Here is a 27,399-nt window from a genome sequence, read left to right as displayed (position 1 = left end):
ATGAAATCACTTGCCTCCCTTGTCCTTGCGAATGTCCTGTTGCTGCTGTTGCTACGGATCAAGACGACAAAATCCGTGCATCATGTAAACTGGACACGTTCCGAGATCATGGATCCCTTTGGATTATATTTGCTCGAATGGAAAGTCGACAACAAGGAAATTATCTTTACGACAACCGTCAATACACGTGGATTTATTGGCCTTGGATTTTCTTATCGGCACGGCAAGATGGCGGGATCTGATCTGGTCCTTGCATGGGTTGACGACTCGACGGGCCTGCCAAATGTCTTGGTGAGTAAATTTTTTTTTATGATTTATTTATTTTCGACGCACAGGAAAGGATAAAAAAATTATTTGTTTAGGTTTCACCCGTATTTTTTTTTAATTGAAATGTTGAAATAAAAAAATTCTTGGTAAATAGAAAAATAATTATTTTATTGCGCGTAAGGATTCAGGATTCACCGCGCTTTTAATTGTTTTTCCACAGAAATTTATCTAATTATTTATTTACTTTTTTTTTTTGAATATCAAGAATGATAAAAATAAACAATATTAAATTAAATTAAATCCGCGTTTCAAAGGAAAAATTGCACGTGCGCCTAATATAATTAATTAATGTATGAAAAATTTCGCTTTAATCCCAAAAATTGCTGTTTTCGCGGATTTTCCAGTTAAAGAAGCATGTCACAAATTTTTTGCCTTTAGCAAAAAAATGTTCTGAATTTTTTGTCTTCTTCCACACACGCATCCTTAATACTTTACAAACTTTGTAACAATGCCAAATTCCTTAATAATAAACAAAAATATGAAATAAAATAATTTTCGGCTTAAAAGCTTTTTTCCTTCCTTTAAAATAAAAATTTAAAAAAAAAAACATTTAAAGAGAGAAATTTGCATATTTCCTTAAAATTGTGACTTTTCCTGTTAAAACGCTTTGATGGAAATAAATTTTGGTTCTTTTGCTGCGGTGAACTTTTTTTTAATTTTAAAGAGATGACTAACTTTTTAGCAACTGTGCATTAAAACGAGACAAAAATAAATTGAATCTCCGGAGAAACACACAAAATTCCTCCCATTATCTTTATCTCCTTAAAATCTAGAAAACAAGGCATAAGAAATAAAATCATCATCATCATCGTCGTTTATTTTGTTACCACTTTTTTTTTATTTGCTGTTGGTACATGTTCTTTAATCTGTATAACACTCTCGGTCTGCAAAATTAATGTGCTTCGTTTGCCACACAACAAAAAAAAAATACCCGAAAAATCGTCTCTTCTTCCAAATCCAATTCTTTCTCGTTTAAATCTTTCGTCGGTTATTTCTCCTTTGTACTCGCCTCGTACAACATACTCACACGTTCACTGCAAGCAATATTCTTGTCTTGTTTCGCAAAAAAATAAATAAAAACAAGACAAGTTCAATAATACAATCATTTTTGTTTCCTTTTAATATTATTAATTCACCCAGAAAATGAGAATCAAAGAGGAATTTCATTTATATAACAAGCCATTTACCAAACTAATTTATATTTTTTGTTTGCGTTTTGGGTAAAAATAATATAAAATTCTGCTTGTTTTTTTTTCTGTGTGAATTTTTTTTTGTGTATACGAAACATGAGTAATTTACCAATGAATATTAGGAGTGTGTGTGCCTGAGAAATTTTTTCGCGTCACCGAAGAACGAAGTGAATTAAGGTAAAAACAACAAAAAAAATATAAAACGAAAAATTATATCTATCAAGTGTATTAACCAACTCGGAACACTTGAAAAAAAAATAAGTTTTATCGCGCCAAGAAATTGAATTTTCTGTTAATGTGATCTATGATAGCGATTTTTCAAAGTGAATTTCTATCATAGACATAGCCAGAGGCGGTATTGAGTAAGAATGTGAAAAATTACTGAGATCCTTTTAAAGGAAGGAAGTTTTAAAATTTATGCTAAATTATTTGTTTGAAAGTTAAAGAATTGCATTTTAAATATTTTTTTCGTTTAAAGTTTCGTTTTTATATTTAAAGCTAAAAATATTAATTAAAAAAATTATTCAAAATAAAATTAAATAAATAAATAAATCAAAATTATACATATTTAAAAAAAAAATTTAAATAAATTTAGAAAGAAATTTATATTAAAAAATTATTTTTGTTATATTAATTTTTTATTTTATTTCTTTATTATTATTATTATTAGGTATTATTATCTTTATTTATTTTTTTTTTTTTTAAAAATTTCATAAAATTAAAATTTTAATAATATTAATGTATTAATATTAATTATTAAAAAATTAAAAAAATATTAAATAATATTAATTTTAATAAAAAAAAACATTTAGTCAAGTTCAATTTAAATATTTAATATTTTTAAAAAATACTTCTCCTCAAAATATTTAAAACAAAAAATGTCTAATAATTTGTATAAATTTAATTGTTAAAAAAATTAATATTTAAATTAATTTTAAATAAAATATTATTATTTTTTTAATGTAAATTAAATAAATTATTTATAATTTAAATAAAAAATTTTCATTAATTGTATTAAAGTTTTATGAATTAATTATTAAAATTATAAAAAAAAATATATAAAAAAATTTTTTATTCGAAATTTTATTTAAAATACATTTAAAAATGACAAAAAATTTCAATATTGTATTTTATTTATTTTTTTTTTATTTTTATTATTATTTATTTTTATTTTTATTTATTTATTTATTTTTTTATTTTTTTGATTAAATTACCTTATTTTATTATAAATATTTCAATGCATTTAAATATTTTTTTTTAAATAAATATTTAAAGTTTATTAATTTATTATTTTTTAAAAATATTTTTATTTAAGTTTAAAAAAAAATGAAGAAATAAATTAAATTAAAATATTTTTTTTATTCTACGTTAAAATTACTACATCTCTGTTCCCAATGGGTTCCCAACTAATAATTGAAAACCAAGAGCAAAGTTTATAAGCTGATAAAGCGAAACAATTTACAAACTGTCTCTAGTAGTTGGCAATATTGATTACATTTTCAGTCAAAGGCACAAAAATAGTTTTTTTTTAAGGATTAAGTTTTACGATGCACGATGATTGTCAATGATTCATTACGAAATCCAAAATTTTTTGTCTGTCACTCGAATGTGCGAACCAAAATTATATGGGAACCAGTTTTAATTTTTTTATTTGATTCTTCTTTTGTTTATTCGCGTTCGTCGCTCTTTTCTATGACATTTATTTTTTTTTGTGTCTCCTAAATTCTTTTTGTTTTTTATTTCGCATTCGCGACAAAATTTGCATTTAATCTCGATATTTATGTGATCGAATTTCGATACTGACTTTGATCACTGAACTGTCTGAATTTTCGCAAGCTCATGAAATGCTCGAGTAACGTCTTCGTTGATCCTTTTGTGCAGCTTAAATCTATCACATTTTCGATAAAGACACAATTTTCAGTGATTTACGTGTCACATGACAGATAAAAATTCTCATCGAACATTTTCCAGTCGTTGCGTCGACGTCGTTGTCGTCGTCGTTATTTTAGGACACCATTGTATTAATATAAATTTTATATTTGAACATAAAATTGATATCATCAAAATTTCACATTTACACCTTAAAGCCATGCTGGCAAGCTTGACATGATGTCGATGAAGGTCACGTATTTTTGTAACCACATGATGATGAAAATCCCGAGTATTTGAAAATCTGTGTCCAAAAAAGATGCAATTTGACTAGTTTTTATCTGGTTGATGCTTTGACGTGCATGAAAAGATGCATTTTGCACAATGACACAATAAAAATTCTCGTCATGTCTTGCTTTTGCTAACTCAATTTGAATCTATTTCATTCTGTCTTCACTTTTATCTCCTTTATTCGCAGTGATTTGGTAGGCACGAGTGCATCCGAGCTCGACAAATTGCTTTTTTCTTTCATTAAACAATAGAAAAAAAACATGCAATTTATTTTTTTTTTGTCCAGTTTGTTGTTTTGAACAATTTTAATAGAATTATATTCTTTTGACAAAGGAGCCTTAATTGAAAAGTAATTTTTGTAATTTCGTCTTTCATCAAAAATATTAATTTTTTTCTTTAGTTATTCTGTCTCAAATTATTTCAAACTTTCTGTTTTACAAAATTTCTTGAAATGAAAAGAAAAAAACATGAAAGAAAATTTAATTTCGATTTAAATAAAAAAAAATTAAATAAAATTTTAAAAAAAATTTTTTAAAAAAATACCTTTTAATTAAAAAGTAAAAAATATGTAATTAACTAAAATTTAAAAAAATAATTTAAATTTAAAAAAAAAATTAAATAATTTAATTTTTTTAATTCATCAATTTTTTTGTAGTTTTAAATGGGTTTTAAAGATATTTTTTAAGATTTTCTAAGAAAAATTAATTAAAAATTAATTTAATTTAAAATCTGCAATTTTTTTTTTAAATTTATAGAAGAAAAATAAAAAAATTATTTAAATATGTTAAGTTAATAAATTTAATTTTTTTGTATTTTTTTAAAATTATTTTAATTTATTGATATTTTTTTGTTTATGCAATTTTTAAAAAAATATTTTTAGTTAAATGACAAATTTCGGTTTTAAAATAGATTTTTTTTAATTTTTAATTAATTATTAATTAAAAATATTAATATTAAATAATTTAAAATATAAAAAATTGTAAAAAGCTAAAAAATTTATAATTTTTTATAAAATTTTAATTTTTTTTTTGTTTTTTAAATAAAATAATTTTCAAAAAGCAATTAGAAAAAAAATTCAAAATTCTTTGAAGCTGCTTCATAATTTAAATTAATTTCCTTCATTGCAGCTGCCATAGATACACGGGATTACATCTGCTGAAGACATTTCCGCATTTAATTTCAACTGCTTATTAAACGGTTGTTGTTGATGTCATTAAAGTGCCTTCCTCTCAAAGTGTTGCAAAAAGAAAAACTGTGTCACAATCCATCCACACACATGTGACAGAGGACAATAAACGGGGATGCGGTTACTAAAATAATAAAAAGACCATTAAAGTCGTAATAACTTTTGATAATGTCGCTTAATTATATGATTTTTGTTGGTTAATGTTCTTCTCTGGCAGCGAAAAAGAGACAACAAGCGACAGAAGTTACTTTTATTTTTAATGATAATGCATCCTGTGTTCTCATTTTTTTGTGCATTTTGACGAAAATACGAGAAAAACTGCTCTTTTGGTCTTAAACAATAACTTTTGTTGGCACAACTTGCAACAATGGCAGCGACGACTGCATGAAATGGCTTCTAAATTGTTGTCCAAGTTTGTTTGGCAACAGCTACGAAACTTTTACTACGACTTTTGTTGCTTTTACTACGAGTGGGTGCCATAATTCAATCTCCTGTTTATTTATTTCATTATTTAAGTTCCTTTTTGACCTACAAAAAAAAATTTGTTTAAATACTTTGTAACAAAAACTTTTTATTTACCTTTTCTGGGGAATAAATTTCATGCACTAACCTTGTCCAAGGGCCGAGTTGTAAAGTTTTTGGCATGCATCTCGACACATTTTCATGAAAAATATTTTTCCTACCTCTGACTTTTTCATTATTATCATTACTCTCCTATTATTTTATGATATAATAATGTAATTGTACGCAAAGTAAAAAGTTTCCACAAAAAAAGGAGAAACTTTGTTAGTCTAACCATATGGCAACCGCAGAATTTTTCTCTCTTGTCATTGTGACTTACCACACAATTATGATGCCAACGAAACCTCCGTGAGGAAAAAATTTTGCCGAGAAAAGCGAACTTTTTTCATAAAGCAACAAAAAAAATGTTTGCAAAAAAAAATAAATATTTGTGAGCAAAAACGAAACACACATGTAGCCAGCGGTTGTGGCGACAAACGTGAAATTTTTCGTTCTAATGCGAAAATCCTCCGTTTTTCATATGTGACACGTGAAAATTTTACCCAGAATGAGATTTTAATTATCTCATAATTAATTCCGAGGCATGAATACGGGATTTATCGAATCCAGTTGCAAACAGAATTAACAAGAAACTGTCCAAAAATCTGTCTTGCTCATCTCGTGTCTGCGTTTTTGATTAGCTGCTGTCATTTCAAACGCAAAAAAATTCCCTCCAGTCTAAAATTAACAATTTCTCAGAACATTTTTGGTCTCACTTTTTTCAAATATTTTTTTTTGTTGGCAGTACGACAAGCAAGCAACAACTTCTGCATGTCAATTAACTAAATTAAAAGGTGAACGAAACAGAAATACAATGTAATAACATGTTTTGAACATGGTAAAAAAACGTCTTTTTCAAGCAGGTGAGACTCTTACGCAGAATTTGCACACCAAAAAAAAAAAGAAATACGAAAATTGATAATTTTTTGTCGTTCATTTTCGATTTTGTTTTCTTTTTTTTTTTGTTTGGAACCAATTGCTCGTAATTGCACTTGTAAACTTTGCAGACAAAAATAATTTTCTTTAATGAAAAAAAAAAAAATTGTATTAAATGTCTAATGGATTATATCATTTTGTTGACAACATCAACTGATGAAATATTTTTTTTTATTTTTTATTGTCAATATTGTCGAATTATGATCAGCAGGCATTTTACAAAAATTGATAACATTGTGAAATATTTTTTTTTATCATTAAATTAAAAGCATTTTTAATAATAATATTTTTTATAATGAAAAAATTATATACCTAATTATATTAAATTAACTTCGTTTTAACTCAATAAAATATTTTTTTAGTTAAATAATTCGACAATTTTTAATTTATTTTTTTTAAATTAAATTAAATAAAATAAAAATTAAAGAAAAATTAATGAAAAATTTTAAAAATATTTAATTATTTTTATAATTTATTAAAAAATTAATAATTAAAAATTTTATTTTTTAATAAATTATTAAAAATATTAATAATATTTAAATTAATTAATTAAATTAATATTTTTAATATTAATATTTTAATTTTTTAAAAATTTAATTTTATTTTTTATTAAAATTAAAATTTTTTTTAATTTTTTTTAATTTTTAATTTTTCTTTTAAAAAATATTAAAAATTATTTTTAAAAAATTAAATTTTTATTAAATTTTTTAATTTTTATTTTTTAATTTTAATTATAAAAATATTTAAATATTTATTTATATTAATTTGTTAAAATTTTTATTTTGATTTTTTCAATTTTTTAATTTTGAAAAAAATGTTTTGGGAAAAAATTTGGAAATTTAAAAAAATTAAAAATTATTTATTTTGAAAATTGAAAATTATTTATTTTTGCTGAAAAATATTTTATTAAGTTAAAATTGATATTTAAAAAAATTATGATCATTTAAATCAATTATATGAATGTTTAGAAAAAATTAATTAAAATTTAAATATAAATATATATTAATTAAAAAAATATTTTTAAAGTTATTGATTCAATTAATTTTAAAGATATATATACCAAAAAAATATATTTTTTTCTATAATCATAAAAAAAAATCAAAAATCGAAGAAAAAAACCAATTTAAACAAAATTGAATAATTTAATAAGCTGTTCAAATTTGGTTATTTTCCTTCCATTCAAGCGTTAACAATATTATCTTGCTAATTGGTTATCGTCGTTGCCATTCTTATCTAACTACCAGACTCTATCAAATAATAAACATCGCAATAAATAAATTATTTTTAATCCAAGGTGCGGTTCCTATAGTCACAAAAATAATAAATTTAATAAATTGTTTTTTTCCTTATTCAGCAAAAATTACCCGATTTCGACCACTTTTCTATTGAAACTCTCAATATTCATTGCCACGGCAACCGTTGATTTATTTAGAAAAATCCTTTGTAATCCCACTTCTTGCTTCACGGAATATAATTGTCAACAAAGATTGTTTTCTTCTCGAACACAAATTGAAGGTTTTCTTTCCTCGTTGCAACAAACGATCTGTTGTCGTGTAAATTTATGCTTTACATTTTTCTTTTAATTTACTTCCTTCGAACAGATTTTTATTGCAATTTGATACGACAGACGTCTGTATATGAGGCGCATCCTCCATCTGTTGTCTACTTAGATGCATTTTTATGAGCAGACGACCTTTTATTGCAACCTTCATTAAAATTCATTAAATATTTATGAAATGCATATGTTGGAAGTTCAATATTTCTTTTTACACTAAAATCAAAAATATTGTTAAAAGTTTTCTATTTTATAAAAATTTTTATATTTAAGCAGCTGCTCAGCGGTTTTTTTAATTCTTGAAAAGGCCTTGAAGTTGTAAAAGTAATCAAAAACCAAACATTAGGCCAATTTTTTATACCTACGTGAATTTTTTTGGATTGAATGCGGATGAAGAGACAGATGTTCGTTAAGTATCGACATTAAGTGGATGATATGTAACACGTGTCTGTCTCTATTAATGATCGTTTATGCTTCCGTTGAATTTTTTTATCCTTTTCCGATTTTTTTAATGAGAAGTTTTTTTAAAGGAAATATTTTTTAAAGTTTAATAATTTTTTTTCTTTTTAATTTTTTTTAAGAAAAAAATTTAAATAAAAAAAATTTAAATAATTTTAAAAGGCATAAAATAAAAATAAATAATTAATATTAATTAATTCATAAATTTATTTTTAAAAAAATTAAATTAATCAATAATTAAAATATTTCAAAAATATTTTTTAATTTAATTTAAAAATAATTAATTTTTAAATATATTTATTTTTAAATTTATTATTTTAATTTATTTAAAAAAAAAATAAATAATTAAAATATTTTTTCAATTTAAAAAAAATATAAATTTAAAAATTAAATTATTTAAAATAAACTATTATAATTTTAAAATAATAATTTTTTATTATTTTAATGAAGGGATCATTTTTTATCAAATAAATATTTTTTTTTCGAATTAAATTAAATTATTAATTTTTTTTATTTTAAAAAATGTAAAAAAAAATAATAATTTAATTTTATTTGTTAAATTAAAAAATAAATAATTTTAAAATTAAAAATATATATTAATGATTTTTTTTCATAATTTAATTGTCAATTAAAAAAATATATGTAAAAAATTCAAACATACAAAAAATTAAAACAAATCGCCTTAAACATAAAAAAAAATAATTTTAGAATTCAATTGTTTAATTTAAGCTCCTTAGCGAAACGTCATGCTAAATGTAACATTTACATTCACTGCAAAATGCAAGAATCGCAATTAATTTTTTAATGCAATTCCAGCTGAGAACGCTTCACTAATGGAAAAAACTTGGGTTGTGGTTTATTGTTACGCATTCTAGTCACGTTACGACAAGCAACTGCATGATTCCTGTGTTTTATGATTCCAATTAATCTCTCTTTCGCAAGAACTTCATTAGATTTATCGTTGGCAGCTTTACTCCCAGTAATATTTTAATATCATTTAACAAAGACAAAAGATAAAAAAAATCAAAGTAAACAATGTAATGAATATGATTGACTACATTCCATCTCATCTCAAGTTTATTCTCACCTTTTTTCTTCGCGTCACCATCGGGAAAATAAAGTATCTCGTGCATCATGTTACCTTCCACGTAATTCTTTTTCTTTGCACATGGCGACCTATCTTTGACGCTCATTCCGAGAGACATTGAAATATGACTTCTTCGGATCTTTTGTGTCGTAAAACTAAAGAGGTGTGAGGAATAAGTGTGTATCTAATATCACACCGACCAGACTCTTTGATATTTATTTTTCGGATTTTCTTTATTTTTTCTATTGCTCGCTTTCAATTGTGTGCCAAGGTGACGAAAAAGAAGCAAAAAAAAAAGATGACGAGCTGCTGGAAAATTCATGAGAGCAGAAACAAATAATGACCGACATAAAATCTCCTTTGTTCAAATAAATAATCTCCTTTATTGCCATTATGGACAGACACTTACCTCACATTACCTTTTTTCTTTATTAAGATGGATTGTGACATTACCACAAGAATTCGAGTTTCCGGAAAAAATTTTAAGAGTTTTCCTGAAATAGATATTTTTTTTTGTTGTTTGATTTGGATTTTGCCATGTTTACCTTTTTTTTCTCTATTGACTCATAAATTATTTTTTTCACCATTTTATAAAAGAGAAGATAAATAAAAGTCAAAACCCTTTTACGAAAAAAAAGAAAACTCAAATAAAATATTTTTTGATTGAAAGTCATACGAAAATTTTTGCAAAAAAATTTTAAGCTGCTTTGATGAGACGAAAAAAAAAGTTAAGCTATGATAATAGTAAATAAAAGAGAAATATAATCGAAACATTTCTCGGAAATTTAGACACGTGGAAGAATAAATTTAACTTTTGTTGTTTATTATTGTCTCGACTGAAGTTGTAATGAAAAAGTTCAACAAAAGTGTAATTTGATTTACGAATTTTGCATAATTACTCTCAAGTTTTTTGTTTTTCCGCAATTTTATTGTCTCAATTATTTTGTATAATTTCTTTCAAAAATTACTTTAAAAATTTCTTTAAATTTAAATGAGCAGAATTTTTTTTTAATTTTTAAGAATTTTTTTTTATTTATTTTAGTTAATTATTTTTGTACCTACATTTTTTAAAAATATTTATTTAACGAAAAAATTAAAATAAAATAATAATTTTAATTCAATTAATTTAAAAATAATAAATTATAAAAAAAATTTTTTTTTATAAATGTTTTTAAATTATTATTTATTAAAAAATAATTAATTTTTTAATTAAAATATTTTTAATAATATATTAAAAAATAATTAATTTTTAAAATTAAACAATTATTTTAGGTTAAATTTTTTTTTTTAATAATAAAATAATTAAAATAATAATAAAAAATTAATAAAAAAATAATTAATAATAATAATTAATTAATAATAATTAATAAAAAATTTAATATTTTAATAAAAAAAATAATTTAAAAAAAAAATTAATAAAAATATAATTAATTAATAAAAATAATAAATAAAAAAAAAATCTTAAAAATTCTTTATTAATTTATTTTTTTTTTATTAATAAATATTTTTTTACATTTTTTTTAATATTTCCTCTAATATTTTTGATAGTTTTTAAAAAATCATATTTATTTTTTTTTTCTTTTAAAAAAAAAATATATATGATGCAATTGACCTATAAATCCCCAAATTCTCACAAAAAATTCTCTTGAACGAGGAAAAAAAAATTGAGTTAATTATTAAAAATTAAAAACATCATTAGCGAAAAGTAAATTGTACTTAACTCTCATTTTATTTGCTCAAGATGAAAAACTTCCGCGTTATTTCATCTTTTCATGTTAAAAATTAATCATTCCTTAAACAAAAGACTCGCTTTCAAATATTAATTTAGGAGAGCTTCATTCAAAAATTTTCCGTGTGTTTATTTTCTTTTCATTTATTTTTTTTTCCTTTATCATAATTATAAATTTTTCCACATTTTCATGAAAATTCCTTATTTTTAATTTTTTTCTTCTTTAAATATTTTCAGGACTGCCACGGACATCGCGATGGCAACGGCGCCCCAATTCAAGATGACACACAAAACTACACGGTCATCAATGGCTATCAAAATGCGACACATACCGTAATCCAATTCAAACGTGCTTTGGAGACATGCGATCCGGATGATTTGGTCATCACGGTAAGACTATTTTTTTCCTTTATTTATTTATTTCTCACAAAAAATAAATATTTTAAAGCGGATAACTTTTTAATAAAAAATATTTCGGTACGTGATGACATTGAAAGACGCCTCGAGGCTCGAATTTATTAGATTTGCAATAAAAAATAAAAAACTACAGACACCTTCGTCGTCGAAGCAAAACAACAACAGAAATATTAAATTTACGAAAAACGATCCACATTTATGTCAATTTTTTCCATGCAAAAATAAGAAGTTTTGTCTCGTAAAGTGATTCAGTGTGCAGTTAAGTATATTTGATTTTGCTCCGACAATTTATTGTCTCTCGAAATAAATTTCCTCTAAAAATTCTAGACTGCAAGAAAACGTAAGACGACACTTATTTGCATGTTTTTCAGTGAATGATGAGGGTATTTGTCTCTTGCATTAAACGACGAAAAACACTTAATTGGCAAAAAGTCGCTTTTTTGTTGAAAATAGTTCAAGCATTTTCTCAATAAGAAGCTTAAAAAGTGATGTGGTTGCGACAATATTCAGCCCACGTACTAATTGCGTGCCAAGACGCCGCGAAAAATTATTACGACTAAGCAATTAGCGAATATAAAAAAAAGTTTTTAACGTCATTTTGCATTGTCGTCGTCGCTGGAAGTTTCCTTTCGTCGTCTATTACTACGGAAAGAGTGTTTGACGTACGTTATTATTAAATTTCTGACATGATGCAATGTTGACTTTTGACGGAAAATTTTTGACATGCTTTTCGCATAAGCCTTTTTTGCAAATTTTCGAGTCAATATTTGCTTTTTTCAACGGAAATTTGCATGAAAATTTTAAAGCCAAATTTAACAAAGTAACTTTTTTTAAAGAAAATGATCGAATTGGACAAAAATGAAACAAAAACTTCCACTAATTTAAGTTTTTAACATTTTTTGTGTGCCCTTGTTCCTCTTTTTTATTTTCTTTTGTCTTTCTAACTCGCATTTTGCTGATAAGAAGTTTAATTTGTCCGTCATGTTAATTAAAACGAGCAAAAAAAGAAAAGTTTCATAGATTTAAATTGGTTTTGTTAATTTATTTTTTATGTTTCTTTTTTCTTCCTTATCTATCACAAAAGAAATTTTTTTTAAAAAAATTATCTTCTTGAGTTATTGGACAATTTTTAGGTTAATGTTTTGTATGTTGTTGCTCCGTTAGTTGTCATGGAAAAAATTTAAGATATTTTTATGCAAAAAAGCTTTGGAATTTTTTTGTTAAGAAAAAGACAAGAAATGTTGTCCATCGTTACATGTCAAGAATTCTAATTTGTGTGAAGGAATGTTTTGTTCTAAATAGAAAACAAGATTGAAATATGAGTTTCTCTTCTTGGTTGAGGTGAAATCTCAAATCCATCAAATTATGGGTTGGAAATTAATAATTCTATTAATAATTAATAATCTCTACAAAACTTTATCAAGAAACAATTGATCCTTAATGGACTCAAATAAGAAAATTTTGGTATTCATTTATTATTCAGTGAAGCAATGACAATTTCAATTTCAATTTTAATTGATAAAATAATTCTGAGATGTTTTGAGTTGCAAGCAATCATAAAATTTATGATATTTTTTTTTCATTTGAAAATTTCTTTATTTTGTCATTTATTTGAGATTTTTAGTTTTCAGAATTTATTTTTTAATTGGACAAAACTTTCAAAATATTTATTTATGTATTTAGTATAAATTTTGAAGATCAATGTTTTTTTTAATTAAATAAAATAAAATAGATAAATTTAAAAAAATAAAAAAAAAATAATTTTTTGATATTTTGAAGTTTTTTTGTAAATTATTTTAATCAAAAATTTTAAAAATTTTTTAAAATTTTATTTTATATATTTTTTTATTAATTGAAGAAAAATGATCAAAGTCAAGAATTTTTTCTTAACAAAGTATTATTTAATTGAAAATTTTTTGGGCAAAATTTATGAAAATTTAAGAGTTTAATAAAATTTTATAAAATAAAAATAAATATTTAAAATATTTAATTATTAGGTACATATTTAAATAAAAATATTTTATTTGTCATTAAATAAAAATAGTTAACAAGAGTTTGATTTTTGAAGTATTTTAAATATTTTTACACATTAAAATAAAATCTAAAAGTTATATTAAATTTTAGTAAAAAAAAATTATAAATTTGAGCTTGAAATTCAAAAAAAATTTTTACAAAAAAAAATACGAAAAAATCTTTAAGGCGAATAAATTTAATATTTTCATTTTTTGTCCCATGAGGATTTTCTCGAGGGGGAGGGGAAATAAAAAATAAATATTTTTGAATTTTTTGTTTGTAATTTTTTAAAAATGTTGAAAATAAATTTTATATATTATTTTAAAATTTGAAAAAAGGAATAAAAAATTTAAAAATTATTGAAAAAAAAAAATTTTGGTCACGTGACTTTCAAAAAATTTTTTTTCAACATTTCAATAGAAAATGTCGTAATTAAACAAATTTCTTTAGTTTTTTGTATAATTTTACCATAAACAGTAATTTTTCATGATTTTTTAATATAAAAATTCCAAAATATGTCAAAAATATTTGTATTTTATATTAAATTTTTATTTTTCCCCCTGAATTTTTTCGACAAAATCCGAGGGGGGGGAGACAAAAAATGGATATATTAAATTTATTCGCCTAAATATAACAAATATTCATAAACATTTTTTGCACTATATTTAATAAAATTTTTTCTCACTTTATCAAATAAATATTATTTTAATAAAAAATATTTGCCTGAATTTTTAACAATATTTTTATTAGAAAAATTCCTAAAATAATCCAAGAGCTTCATACTTTATTTTTTTTCTACATCAAGTTTAATAAAATAATAATAACATGTTTGAAATAAAAACTTGCTTGTGCCAAAAGTAATTACTTTTAAATTTTTTTACATGCAAAAGTTAGTGAACTCCTTCCTTATCTCCTTTTCGCCTCAAGTCATGCTTCAATTCCACAAAGCATTATCTTATTGCTACTTCTGCCACTGACGCTGATGATGATGATACGAATTGATGATTGCATGTTCAAATGTAATTTAAATTATGCATAAATTATATTTTGTTACAACAAACCGCTCACTTGTATTGTTATTACATTAAAAAAAATTTGAAGTCTGGGAGGATTTTTTTTCGAGCATGCAACGAACGGAAACACAAGAGACTATCGCTCGAAATTCGTTGAAGGCGTAATGATGATGGATTTTCCATATTTACTCATTCATTCATTTAATTTCGGTTCGTTTTGCTTCTGTCTAAATATAAGATTGGGTAACCTTGTGCGACGAGAGAACAAAAGAACATGAAATGCTAATGAATGAAAGTAAATTCAGTTTTGTAGGTTATTAGGTTGGTGTACGAGTTTTGCGGCAGACAGGATGAAATATTGTTGTTCTTGTTCCTGTTTTTTAGAAAATTGCATTCAAATGAGGAGAATGGGAGAGTGCATTGACAAAAGGGTTGAAAAAACTTTTGGATTTGAGTCAAAAGTCTTAAAACATTTTTTTTTTTTCGAAAAATTACAAAAATGTTAATTGAATATTTTTGACTTAAAGAACGAAAATAGATTTTTTTAGTTCATTTTGCTGGCTACCCAATCGGTGAATGCGGAAACTTTGGTGTAGACTGCAGGAGCTCCGACAGATCCGCATGGAGCGATTCCCCATGAAGCGATGCCGACTTGTTCGTATCCCGAGGAGGTCTTTTGTACCAATGGGCCGCCATAGTCTCCGGCACAAAATGAGATCCCGCCAGTGAGAGGTCCTGTGCAAACATTGGTTTTTTTGTCGAGAGGATGAGGTCCAATGAGGCTCGTCATGACTTCGTCACATTCGTTGATGGGTACAATGGGCAAGTTGACACGTTGCAAATCCGAGGGGGGCGTGCTCCCAATAGGTTGCGGGTCAGTAGATCCCCATCCAGCTAACGTAACTTGACCTTCGACGTCATTTCCGCGTGCTGACAAGCCAATTGGTTGAACGAATTCGTTAAATTCCAATTCGAATTCCAATTTTAACTGAAAAAAAATAAAATTAATTTTAAAATTTAAGAAAAAAATAAAAAAATTAAAACAAAAAAAATTAATTTATTTTAAAAAAAATCTTACCACAGCAATATCATTTGGATTAACGTCTCCATGGAAATCTTCATGAACAATTCGTTCAATAACCTTAATTATTTGCCATTTCTCGACTCCTCCCGTGTTCTCCGTGTCAGTCATGCCAGCAACAGCGTATAACATTCCAGCAGGTGGCAATTCGGTGATACAATGTCCAGCAGTCAACACGTGCCTCTTATCGATGATACTTCCGCCGCAAAGGTGTACTTCCATTCCCAAATAATACCAGCGGAGACTGACGATGAACGGAAATTCGCCTCTTTGGGCATTTTCTCCTCCAACAATGCGACCTCCGCCATATCCAATATGGAATTTTTCTATAAAAAAAATATTATTATTGACAAATTTTGATAAATTTTTTGAAAAAAACTTACGTGGAAGAGCCGCCACAGAGGCAACGAACAAAGCAAATACCAAAAATCCCTTCATTTTTTGTGTTTTTTACGAATAAACTGCAATTGTTCCTACAGTTGTTGATGAATTTATATGTTTCCTTATCGTGATTTAAATTTTATCAATTAAAATAAAAATAGTAATGATGATTTGTGAAAACCTGGATTAAAGTATTTTATTGTGTTCCTTAAATAAAAAGATAGGGAATTTTTGGCACATTTTTGCTAATAGGGTGTCAATATTTTGAATAATTAACAAAAAATTGAATTCAAATTTATTGATTAATAATTAAATTTAATAAAAAAACCTTTTTTTATTCTTTTATTTTCTTGATAATTTAATTTCTAAATTTATTTAATTTTTTCTTAATTTATTTTCTAAAAAAAGGCAAAATATTAAATTTTCTTCAGAAAATTAAAAAAAAAAATTTTTTAATCAATAAAATAATTTAATTTTTTGATTTATTTAATTATTTTTTAAAAATCGTTTAATCGTTTTATCGGGAGGTCATACTGTATATTTTTTTTTTCCTAAAATTTGATTTAAAAAACGTTAAGTCAAAAAATTAAAGGTTAAGTCAAATAATCTCACTTAAGCTTAAGTTTAATTCAAAAGTCTTATAACTTTTTTTTTCAAAAAATTATGAACATTTTAATTGATTTTTTTGACTTAATGTTGACTTAAACGACATAAATATAATCTTAAGCTTAAGTCAGGTAACTTAAGATGACTTAAGCTTAAACCAGATTAATTAATTTTTTATTTAAACTCAAAATTTTAAGCAATTTTTTTGAAAAATTTTAAAAATTTAAAATATGATTTTTGAAATTCGACTTAATTTTGACTTAAGTGACGTTAATAAAATCTTGAGCTCAAGTTCAAAAGTAAAAAATCAATAAATTTTGACTTTCAACTCAAAAGTTTTTGCATCCCTGATCAAAACACTTAAAATTCACAAAGAGTTGAGGTAAATATCTCATTGTTTTGTGCAAATGAGAAGAAAAGCTTTGCACACCTACACCTATTTTCTCAAGCAAAACAATGGAAAACACAGTCCTCTCAATTTACATACAAAACTGATTGCTTTTTATTTTATTGTATAATTCAAGTGCGGCACAAATCGATTTTCTTAGTTCATTTTGCTGGCTACCCAATCGGTGAATGCGGAAACTTTGGTGTAGACTGAAGGAGCTCCGACAGATCCGCATGGAACGATTCCCCATGAAACGATGCCGACTTGTTCGTAGCCCGAGGAGGTCTTTTGTACCAATGGACCGCCAGAGTCTCCGCTGCAGGCTGAGATTCCGCCAGTGAGAGGTCCCGTGCAAATATTTGAGGTGTAGTCGAGAGGACTGGGTCCAACTAAACTCGTCATGGCTTCGTCACATTCGACGATGGGCACAATGGGCAAGTTGATGCGTTGCAAATCCGAAGGCATGCTGGGAACAATGATCGACGAAGAAGTAGATCCCCATCCAGCTAATGTAACTTGACCGTCGACGTCACTTCCGCGATGTGGCAAGTCAATTGGTTGAACAAATTCGTTGAATTGCAAAGGTTCTTCCAATTTTAACTGAAAAAAAAAATAAAAAAAATTAATACAATTTAATTAAAAATTAAAATTATTTCTAAAAATTAAAAAAAATATTTTTTTTTTCGAAAACAAAATTTTTTTTTTCCAAAAATAAAATTAATTCATAAAAATTAAAAAAAAAATCTTACCACAGCAATATCATTGGGATTTACGCCTCCATGGTAATCTTCATGAACAATTCGTTCAACAACCTTAATTTTTTGCCATTTTTCAACTCCTCCCGTGTTTTTCATGTCAGTCATACCGGCAATAACGTGCATCGTTCCAGCAAGTGGCAATTCAGTAATACAATGTCCAGCAGTCAAAACGTGCATCTCATCGATGATACTTCCGCCGCAAACGTGTTGCTCAACTCCCAAAACTGACCAGCGAAGACTGATGATGAACGGAAATTCGCCTCTTTGGGCATTTTCTCCTCCAACAATGCGACCTCCGTTATATCCAATATGGAATTTTTCTATAAAAAAATATTTTTTTTAAATTTTGATGGATTTGGGTAATAAAAAACTTACGTGGAAGAGCCGCCACAGAGGCAACGAACAAAGCAAATACCAAAAATCCCTTCATTTTTTGTGTTGTTTACGAATAAACTGAAGTTATTGCTACAGTTGTTGATGAATTTATATGTTTTCTTATCGTGATTTAAAATTTTATCAATTAAAATAATAACAGCGATATGTGAAAACCTGGATTATATTGTTTTATTGTGTTCCTCAATTAAAAGATAGGAAGCTTCTGGCAGATTATTGCTAATAGGGTGTCAATATTGAAAAAAAAATAATTAAAAGTAATTAAAAAATAATTTAAAATATGAATAATTTTCAAAAAAAAAATAATTACCTAATTAAAATATTTTTATAAAAAATTAATTTTATTTTAAAATTAAAAATTAATAAATTAATTTATTTAAAAAAATATATTTTTTATTTTTTTTTTGTTTATTTATTTTTTTTAATAAAATCTAAGAAAATTTTTAAACTTTTTAAATAATTTTTTTTATTTTAAATTCTAATTAAAAAAAATAAAATTTAAAAAAAATAAACAAAGTTTTAATTTAATAAATATTAAATAATTTTTAAAATAATTAAAATAAATTTTAAAATACTTTTTATTTCTATTTATTTATTTTTTTATTTATGCATTTATTTTTTTATTTATTTATTTTTATTTTATTTATTAAAATACAAAAAATTAACAAATTATAAGAATTTTATGTTTTTATTTTATTTTCTCTTTTAAAAAAAAAAAAAAAACAAAAAAGAATATAATTTTTTTCAATTTTCAAATAAATTTTACGCTAAAAGAATTTATTGATATGTTTACAAAAAATTGTTGAATTTTATTATTTTTTTATTCAATTGATCATCAAAAATTGAAGTAAAAAACTATAATAAAATATAAATAAAAGCTGTCTGAGTGACACAAAAAAATATATAAAAAGAACCTTAATGAAGGCAGTAATTTATCAAAATTACGAACGACCTTCGAGTTCAGCAGAAAACTACACCACAGAGACCGTCTTGAAGTGTTCACCCTAGAGACCGTTGGAAATTACGTTCCCTGTACCAAAATAAAGATGTTAGATCGCACATTCAAGCATTTCTGATAAGATTATCTTGCAAACAATAACAATTTATTTAAATCAAGTTTGATCCAATTCAGGAAAAGATAACAATCGATTGTTATTTTTTTTTTCGTTGTTGTTACTCCGCAAACTTTTGTAAAACCAAAAAAAAAAAATAATGATAGGAAAATTTTTTGAATGATTTTTCCCTCGTGGATTTCATTAAAAAGTAAAACTATTTTTATCCCTCAAGCAATTCGTTAAAAAAATCATCCATTAATTTTTTTCTGTCAATTATTTCTAAAAATAAAAAAAAAACTTTTTTTTTCTCCCACAGTCCGATTCGATGAAAGTTCTTTGGTCATATGGCGACAAGGATCCCATCCACGGAAACCACAAAGGGCACAGCAAGAACCGCGGATGGAAAAATATGCATTTATTAAATCCGCATTTTAAGAAACCCGCACAAAAAGACGCCAAAATCGAACAATGGGACGTTACGGTCAAGAATGTAAGTGAAATTTTTTGGGGAAACGAGAAAAAAAATTGAACCATATTTAATTTCAGATTACAATCGATGCGAGCATGGATACGATTTATTGGTGCAAAATCTTCCGGGCGCCCGATTTGAAGGAAAAGCATCACATTATCGGCTACGAGCCATTGCTGACAAAAGAAAGGTAAGCGGATTATTTTCAAACTTTTATCATAAAAAATGCGGAAACGTGCCTCACTTTGATGAAACTCGAGTAATCAGATGAAACCAGAGAAATCATCAAATATTGACATTGAAATGACTTGTAGGCTTTTAGTCGCATGACTGATCTGTGATGAAAATTTCACGAAAAAATAAGACATCATTGTCACATTTTTACAGGAAATCACACATCACAGATTAAATTTTTGCCTTTGTCGAGCTTCACATTCGTGTTACACGTGCAAAATTTTCCATTTTTATGTAAAAATAGCAACACTCAACCCCTTGTTGCGTTACGTCGGCGTGCTGTTATGCAAACAATTTTCCAGAAATTTGACACCACTTGCGATGAAGAAGCCCTTAATCATCCACTCGAACAAATGAGACACGAAAACTGAAGAGGTTTCCTCTTCAAAATGATGTCGTCGTCGTCTAAACCAGTGATAAATATTTATAATAATTTAATATTCTGGCCAGGCATTTGCTTTTTTTTTTTTGTGCTGCTCGAAAGCTTTACTAATGGAGAGTAAATACAACTTCGATGGTCAGATGCAAACATTTGCCGCACCTGTTACTCGTACTCTGTGGTAATTGAGCTTAAATTACTACGAAATCGTTGTTTGGAGAGAACAAATCGAAAATATGACCTAAACTCGTTTTAATGAGAATATTTTTTTTGTTTTTCTTTAATTTCAATTCGAGCCATTTTTTCTTTTTGTTTTAATTTAAAATGCAGTCGTTGAATATTTTTCGTTGATTTGCATGTAATTTATAGCTTGAAGAAATTTTTCATGTGCATAAATTGTAGACTTCATAATAAAACATACAATACCAATCAGCATCCTTTATTAAAGGAAAACATCAAAATTTGGTGCGTTGACATGAGCTTTATAATTTTTACAGGCTTGTGAAAAAAGGAAAATTTCATTAGAATTTATAAAAATTATTAAAAAAAAATAAATATTTTATTGAAAAACAAACAAAATATTTAGTCAAAAAAATTAAAATTTTTTTTTTAATTTTAAAAAAAAAATTTAACAAAATTATAAATTATTTTTAATGAATAAATATTATTTTTATTATTTATTTAAAAATTTTTATTTTTTCCATAAAATATTTAATAATAAAATTATTATTTTTTCATATAGAAATTTTTACAGGCTTGTAGCTCCTGAAAAAAGGAGAACTTTATCAGAATTTATAAAAATTATTAAAAAAAAAATAAAATATTTTATTGAAAAAAAAAACAAATATTTAGTTTATTTTCATATTTATCTTTATTTTTTATTTTTTTTGATTTATATAAATTATGTTTAACATTTTTCATTCTAGAAAAAAATATGAATTTATTTTTTTTTTAATTCTCTTCTTAATACATTAATTTATATTTATTAAAAATATTTTTTTATTAATTGTATTTAATTTATTTAATTATTTTTTTTAAATTTATTATTTAATATTAATTTAAAATTTATTTAAAATTAATTAAATTTCAAAAACTAATTTTTTAATCTGTATTTAAAAATTTTTCACATAAATTAGGCCGCTTTAAATGAAAATCAAAAATAAAGTTCAAAATTTTTGAAAATAAAATGGGGGGGGGCAAAATAAAAAACAATTTTTTAAACAAAAATTATTAAAAATTTAAAACCTTGTAATGGTTCGGGAAGGATTCGCCCTCAGGCTTCACGCCTTAGAGGGCTAAGGAGGCAAAATATAAAGACGCGAGCTTCTAATTAAAATGAAACTTTATTGAAGAATACGCCGCATACACGTCTGCACTCGACGGAGGCTGGCACGAAAGAGAAAGAATCTTAATTATGTCAATGTCACCTGGGATATCGAGACCCCCAGTTGACATTGACGCACGCCTCGGCGCCATCCATAGACGATGATTAGTCACAAATCGCTCTTCCTTCACGGACCCCTCCAACTGTGGCGACGGAACGAGCATCACTCAACCTCAATTATAGCGCCGGAGGGAGACACGGCCTTCCTCGATCTCAATTATGACGCCGGAGAGAGACACGGCAATCGTTTTGCCACACGTGGCATTCTTGTTCTCTCGCCCAATCCCTTCAGGGATTTGGGCTTCTCACCCTCTCGCGTCCAAGAAGGGCAATTTTCAAGTTTCGCGCACTTTTTTTCTTCTCACGCCCTCTCTTGATAGAGCAGGGCATTGGAGTTATTCTGAATAATACTCCCTCTTCCTCTGATTCAGGCACCATAACACAACATAAACCACAAGTTTCGCCTATCAAAGGCACATCAAACATCTAAAATATAAACACGCCTCTTCTACAAGGCTAACGGAGAGGATGTTACGACATCCTTTGCTGTTCCCTTCGTGTTGTTCGCCCAATCCTAACTGGATTATGGGCTGGCGGTATGGCATGTGTCTCGCATGTGTGTTTTAAAACCAAAAATCGCCATTGAGCCTCAACTGCAACCGCCATCATCCTCAAAATCTCTCAGGGAACACAAGAAAAACGAGGCACAGGATAGTAACCTTCGTGATCGAGATTTTCACGAGAAATTTTTGACTGAAGGCTACGACGCAATACAATCCTTTGTCATTTCTCCGTTTCCATACGCCCTCCTGAATGGCAGGGCTTCCATCGCTAACAACAACATAAAAATCGAAAATATCCGCTACCAACAACAAAAATATTGTCATCTAATCCGTCATCGTTCCCCGATACAATCCGCCCTCCTGATTGGCTGGGCTTGAAATCGAATGTTGCACACGACGGAATTTTGCAAGATGACAAATTTTGTAGAATTTCACTAAATTTTTCGCCGAATTTCTTGCACGGCACGTGGATGTTCATTCGCCCGCCTATTAAAAGAGGCTTTTGGGCTTTCTTCTTCATACTTACTTGATTTTACCTCCTTTCCTTCCATGCGGTCAAAGTGAATGTCGGCGAAATTGTAAAAAATCGCCTAAATTCACCTCCTCAGCTCCGATGTTTTTCGCTGAGGACCGCAAGGGATGCCATTTGTAATGGTTCGGGAAGGATTCGCCCTCAGGCTTCACGCCTTAGAGGGCTAAGGAGGCAAAATATAAAGACGCGAGCTTCTAATTAAAATGAAACTTTATTGAAGAATACGCCGCATACACGTCTGCACTCGACGGAGGCTGGCACGAAAGAGAAAGAATCTTAATTATGTCAATGTCACCTGGGATATCGAGACCCCCAGTTGACATTGACGCACGCCTCGGCGCCATCCATAGACGATGATAAGTCACAACCTTTTAAAAAAAAAAATTTAAAAACATCTTGAAAATTTATGAAAATACACCTAAAAATGGCAATTTTTGATGAAATTTTAATTTTTTTTTTGCCCCATTGGATTTTCGACTTTTAAAATGGGGCATCGGACTTTATTTTTGATTTGGAGCGGCCTTAAGAGATTTAAAAAAATAAAGATGTCTCCATTGATAATTTTTTAAGTAAAATTAAAATTAAAATCCTAATTAAAATTCACAAATTATTTTTAAAACATTTTTTTCATGTTCTTGGAAAAAATATTTTTCACTAAAAATTTCACGAAAACTTTTAACAAAAAATATTTGAACATTCAACAAAAAATATTCTCATACTTCAGTTGCTCCAAAAAAAAACACACACAAAAAATATGTAATTTTCTCCAAAAATGTCGCATTCTTCGTCCAAGCTATACTTACCTATTTCGAATATGCATGACAAAATTCAATTTTATGCAAACTAGTTTTTTTTCTTCTTGCACAGCACTGACAATATGCCTTTGCGCCAAAATGAATAGCTGCATGTCTGATTGCCATGGCAAAATGAAAGTGGTTGTAATGCTATTTATTATCATTATCACATCGTATGACGCTGAATTGCATGTTGACGCTCGGATTGGGAGTAATTTTCGATATACGAGACAAGCTTTGATATTTCCTCGTTGAAATTTCTTCGAAATCAGCTTAAGGCAAAATAATTTCTTTGATATTTTATGACTTGGGTCTACAAAGAAAAGTTGCGTCAATAAAATTTTGTCAAAGAAAACTTCGTAACCAGAAGTTACCTGATGAAAAGCAAAGTTTGTGGTTTTGCTTGTTACGGAATTTAATGTAAATATCGGTCAGGTGCCTTCCGTTGCATCCTCAATGCAACCGCAATGTTGATCCAAGTTGTAGATAAAAGTAATTTATAGTTGCCAACAATTAATTGATTAACATCTTTCATTCTGTTTGAGGCACATTTTGGTTGCGTCATGCCCAAAAGTACATTTTAACATGAAAAAAAAAAAATTCTTTTTACAAACACAAAATTCAAATAAATGACTTTTCTTGACATTTTCTACATTTTTCAGTTCCACGAAGCATCCATTAATTCATCACATGACACTTTTCGAGTGCGATTCGTACAGCGGCTCCGACCCGAATGCCTGGGATGTATGGGGAAAAACTGTTGGAGCAGTTTGCAACTCAGATTCGCTCACGCCGCACGATTGGAACTCCTGCATAACGCCCGTCGCAACATGGGGCAAAGGCGGCAACGGTCAATTCTTACCCGAACACGTTGGAATTCCTCTCGGCGGTCGAGATGGCGTCAAATATTACATGCTCGAAATTCATTATGATAATCCACATGCGAAGAGAATTCTGGATCACTCGGGTTTCCGGCTGCATTATACCAAAAAATTACGCGAACATGAGGGCGGCATGTTAATAACTGGAATTACTGTCTCCGAAACGCAAATGATTCCGCCAGGACAAAAATTGTACAGAAATTTAGGCATTTGTGGGCCGTCATGTACAGGAGCTGTTTTTCCCGAAAGTGGTATTAAGATTGTGTCGACGGCATTGCACTCTCATGCAGCTGGACAAAAGATGAAGTTAAGACACGTTCGCGATGGCAAAGAATTAGATCGAATTGTCGAAGATGATAATTACGATCACAATTTTCAGGAAATTCATCAATTGGCGAACGAGACAACGATTTTGCCAGGAGATTATATCATCACGGATTGTGCTTACGAGGTAAGTTTCTGGAAAAAAAATTAAATATTTTTTTAAATTTAATGAGATTAAAAATTTATTTTAAATTTTTAAAATTTTCTTAATGAAAAAAAAAATTAATAAATTTATTGATTTTAAAGTAAAAATAATTATATTAAATAAAAAAAATTTAGAATTCTTTTTTTCATAAAAATTACTAATTCTAAAAATTTTTGACATTTTAATTAATTTTTTTTAAATTAAGAAAAAAAAAAATTAAAGCAAATAAAGATTTAATAAATTTTAAGAAATAAAATTTTTAAAAAAAATTCAATTAAAAAAAAAATATTTTTTAAATTTTTTTTTAAATTTTTTTTTGAATCGAAACTAATTCAAATCAAATAAAAATTAGAAAAAAAATTTAAAGATAAATTCTTAGGAGAATGTTATTTCTATTACAATTAAATTATTTAATTAAATAAAATAAAATTATTTTTTTATTAAAATATTTTTTTTTCAAAATAAAAAAAAAAAATCTTGATGAAAAATACAGAAAATAAACCTAAAAAAAATTATTTTTTATTAAAAAAAAAATTTAATAATTTAGTAATTTTTTTTATTGTGAATTTTTTCGAATTTGAAAAATAAATTTAATAAAATAATATTTCTAATAAATTTTAATTATAATTTTCAGACTCTCAAACGAAAACGCCCGACATTGGGAGGATATTCGACAAAACAAGAAGTTTGCCTCGCTTTCATTACTTACTACCCTCGAATCGATTTAGCTTCCTGCTACAGTATGACGCCCGTCAAGGAATTTTTCGAAAATTTCGGCGTTCACGGTTTTTACGGCATCAACATGACAGACGTGGAAAACTCCATTCTCTACAACAGCGACTTGGATGCGTATTCAACAGCAACTGTCTTTCCTAATTTTCCTCCTGGAGGCGATTTAAACGATCGCGAAAACCGCATTGCGATTGAAGCCTTGAAACATGCCAAGGAATTCAGTGAAGTTTCCGAGGAAGAAATTGTCTACAAAAACAGTACATTGAGTAAGTTTTCTATAAAAATATTAAAAATTACCTTTTTTATTAAAATATCTTTTTTTTTTTAGATAAATTGATAATTTCCGATCCAGCGGAGTTCCATGAACGAACATTCCTCACACATTTGTACCAATTACCGTGGTCCGAACCTCTCTTCACGCGCCGAGTCGAACAAGCAATTCTCACGGGCAAACACATGACTTTTTGTCGTACCTCGAAGGAATCCGTTTCAGTGGTAAGTGACGCACATTTAAAACAATTAACCGTAAAATTAAATTATCACGACTTTTTTGCAGCCTCCCGAAATATTTACATATCCAAATTTCACGAATCTCGTTAAACCGGCAAGTCATTGCCCGTATCAGCAGTATTTTGAAATGTATTCGGGCTCATCATGCCATTTAACAGCATTACCAGCGATAACACTTTTTGCCGCAATTGTAGCACTGTGCTGTTACTAATGACTCGCCAAGAACGGAAAAGTGAACAATTTCGCATGAAAAGTCCATTAATTATTCCGGTACGTTTGAAAAGTTAAAGTCGCATTCGTAAAAAAAATTAAATGACTGAAAATCGGACAAAAATTACGGAAAATGTACAGAAAATAAGAAAAAAAATTAGTTTGTAAGATATAATTTATTTTCCAACCAAATAAATGCGTGATTGGGTGATAAAAGAAAGCTTGCATGGAATTGATAATCAACGTTGTCTTCGTGTGAAAAATAAAACTTGTTAAAACTTTCGCCTCCTTCTTCAATTTTAATGCAGATTACAACAAAAACTTAATTAATCTTTTTTTCTCGCCTCACAAAAAAAAAAATAGTTTTTACCGAATTTGATGTAAATTAAAATTGTTTACACAAAAAAAAAATGAAAAAAAAATAAATTAACAAAGTTGATAAAAATAACAATCAAAGAGAATGAAAGGGTGTGAATGGAAATTTTATTTAGTTTTAAAGAATAAAAAGTCGTTTAAAGTAAATTTAGTAGAAACGAGTAAATATAATAAAATAAAGAAAGAAATGAACTCAAATGTGTACCAAAGTAAAAGAATCGTTTATAATTTACGATTTATTTAATTGTAATGAGGATTTAGTACTTAAAAAGATTTTATGTAAGATTTTTTTTTTTTTTATTTAAGTGACGTCAACAACTTTTTTATTATAAAGAAAAAAGTGAAAATTGGAACAACGATAAAAATATATTTAAAGTTAGTAATTCAGTAGTTGATTAATTTTAGAATTTTATCGATTTTTTTTAAATGTAAATTATTTATACGAAATAAATTTTAAAAAAAATGTTTTTTCTTTAATTAATTATTTTATTTTTTATTTTATTAATTTATTTTTTTTAATTTTATTTTTTATTTATTTTTTTATTTTATTTTATTTTTTTGAAAAACTCCTT

At 26.6% G+C, this 27,399-nt stretch overlaps 3 protein-coding genes across 3 annotated transcripts; 1 reads left to right on the top strand and 2 right to left on the bottom strand.

The window, feature by feature from the left end:
* LOC134837260 (MOXD1 homolog 1) lies at window positions 1-26,453 on the top strand. The gene is made up of 8 exons (XM_063852627.1): window positions 1-291; window positions 11,428-11,580; window positions 19,612-19,785; window positions 19,842-19,954; window positions 24,313-24,982; window positions 25,635-25,998; window positions 26,061-26,227; window positions 26,289-26,453. The coding sequence occupies exons 1-8, from the start codon at window positions 1-3 to the stop codon at window positions 26,451-26,453; spliced, it is 2,097 nt and encodes a 698-aa protein (XP_063708697.1).
* LOC134827982 (trypsin-1-like) lies at window positions 15,178-16,152 on the bottom strand. Its single transcript, XM_063840904.1, has 3 exons — window positions 16,098-16,152; window positions 15,712-16,040; window positions 15,178-15,621 (listed from the first exon to the last, which is right to left on the bottom strand). The coding sequence occupies exons 1-3, from the start codon at window positions 16,150-16,152 to the stop codon at window positions 15,178-15,180; spliced, it is 828 nt and encodes a 275-aa protein (XP_063696974.1).
* LOC134827981 (trypsin-1-like) lies at window positions 17,246-18,277 on the bottom strand. The gene is made up of 3 exons (XM_063840903.1): window positions 18,223-18,277; window positions 17,839-18,167; window positions 17,246-17,689 (listed from the first exon to the last, which is right to left on the bottom strand). The coding sequence occupies exons 1-3, from the start codon at window positions 18,275-18,277 to the stop codon at window positions 17,246-17,248; spliced, it is 828 nt and encodes a 275-aa protein (XP_063696973.1).
* Window positions 26,454-27,399: the final 946 nt, after the last annotated feature.

This window comes from Culicoides brevitarsis, chromosome 1, assembly GCF_036172545.1.
Source record: "Culicoides brevitarsis isolate CSIRO-B50_1 chromosome 1, AGI_CSIRO_Cbre_v1, whole genome shotgun sequence".
NCBI classification, from domain to species: Eukaryota; Metazoa; Arthropoda; class Insecta; order Diptera; family Ceratopogonidae; genus Culicoides; species Culicoides brevitarsis.
Note: the sequence above shows the minus strand (reverse complement) of the source record. Positions and strands in the feature narration are given on the sequence as shown.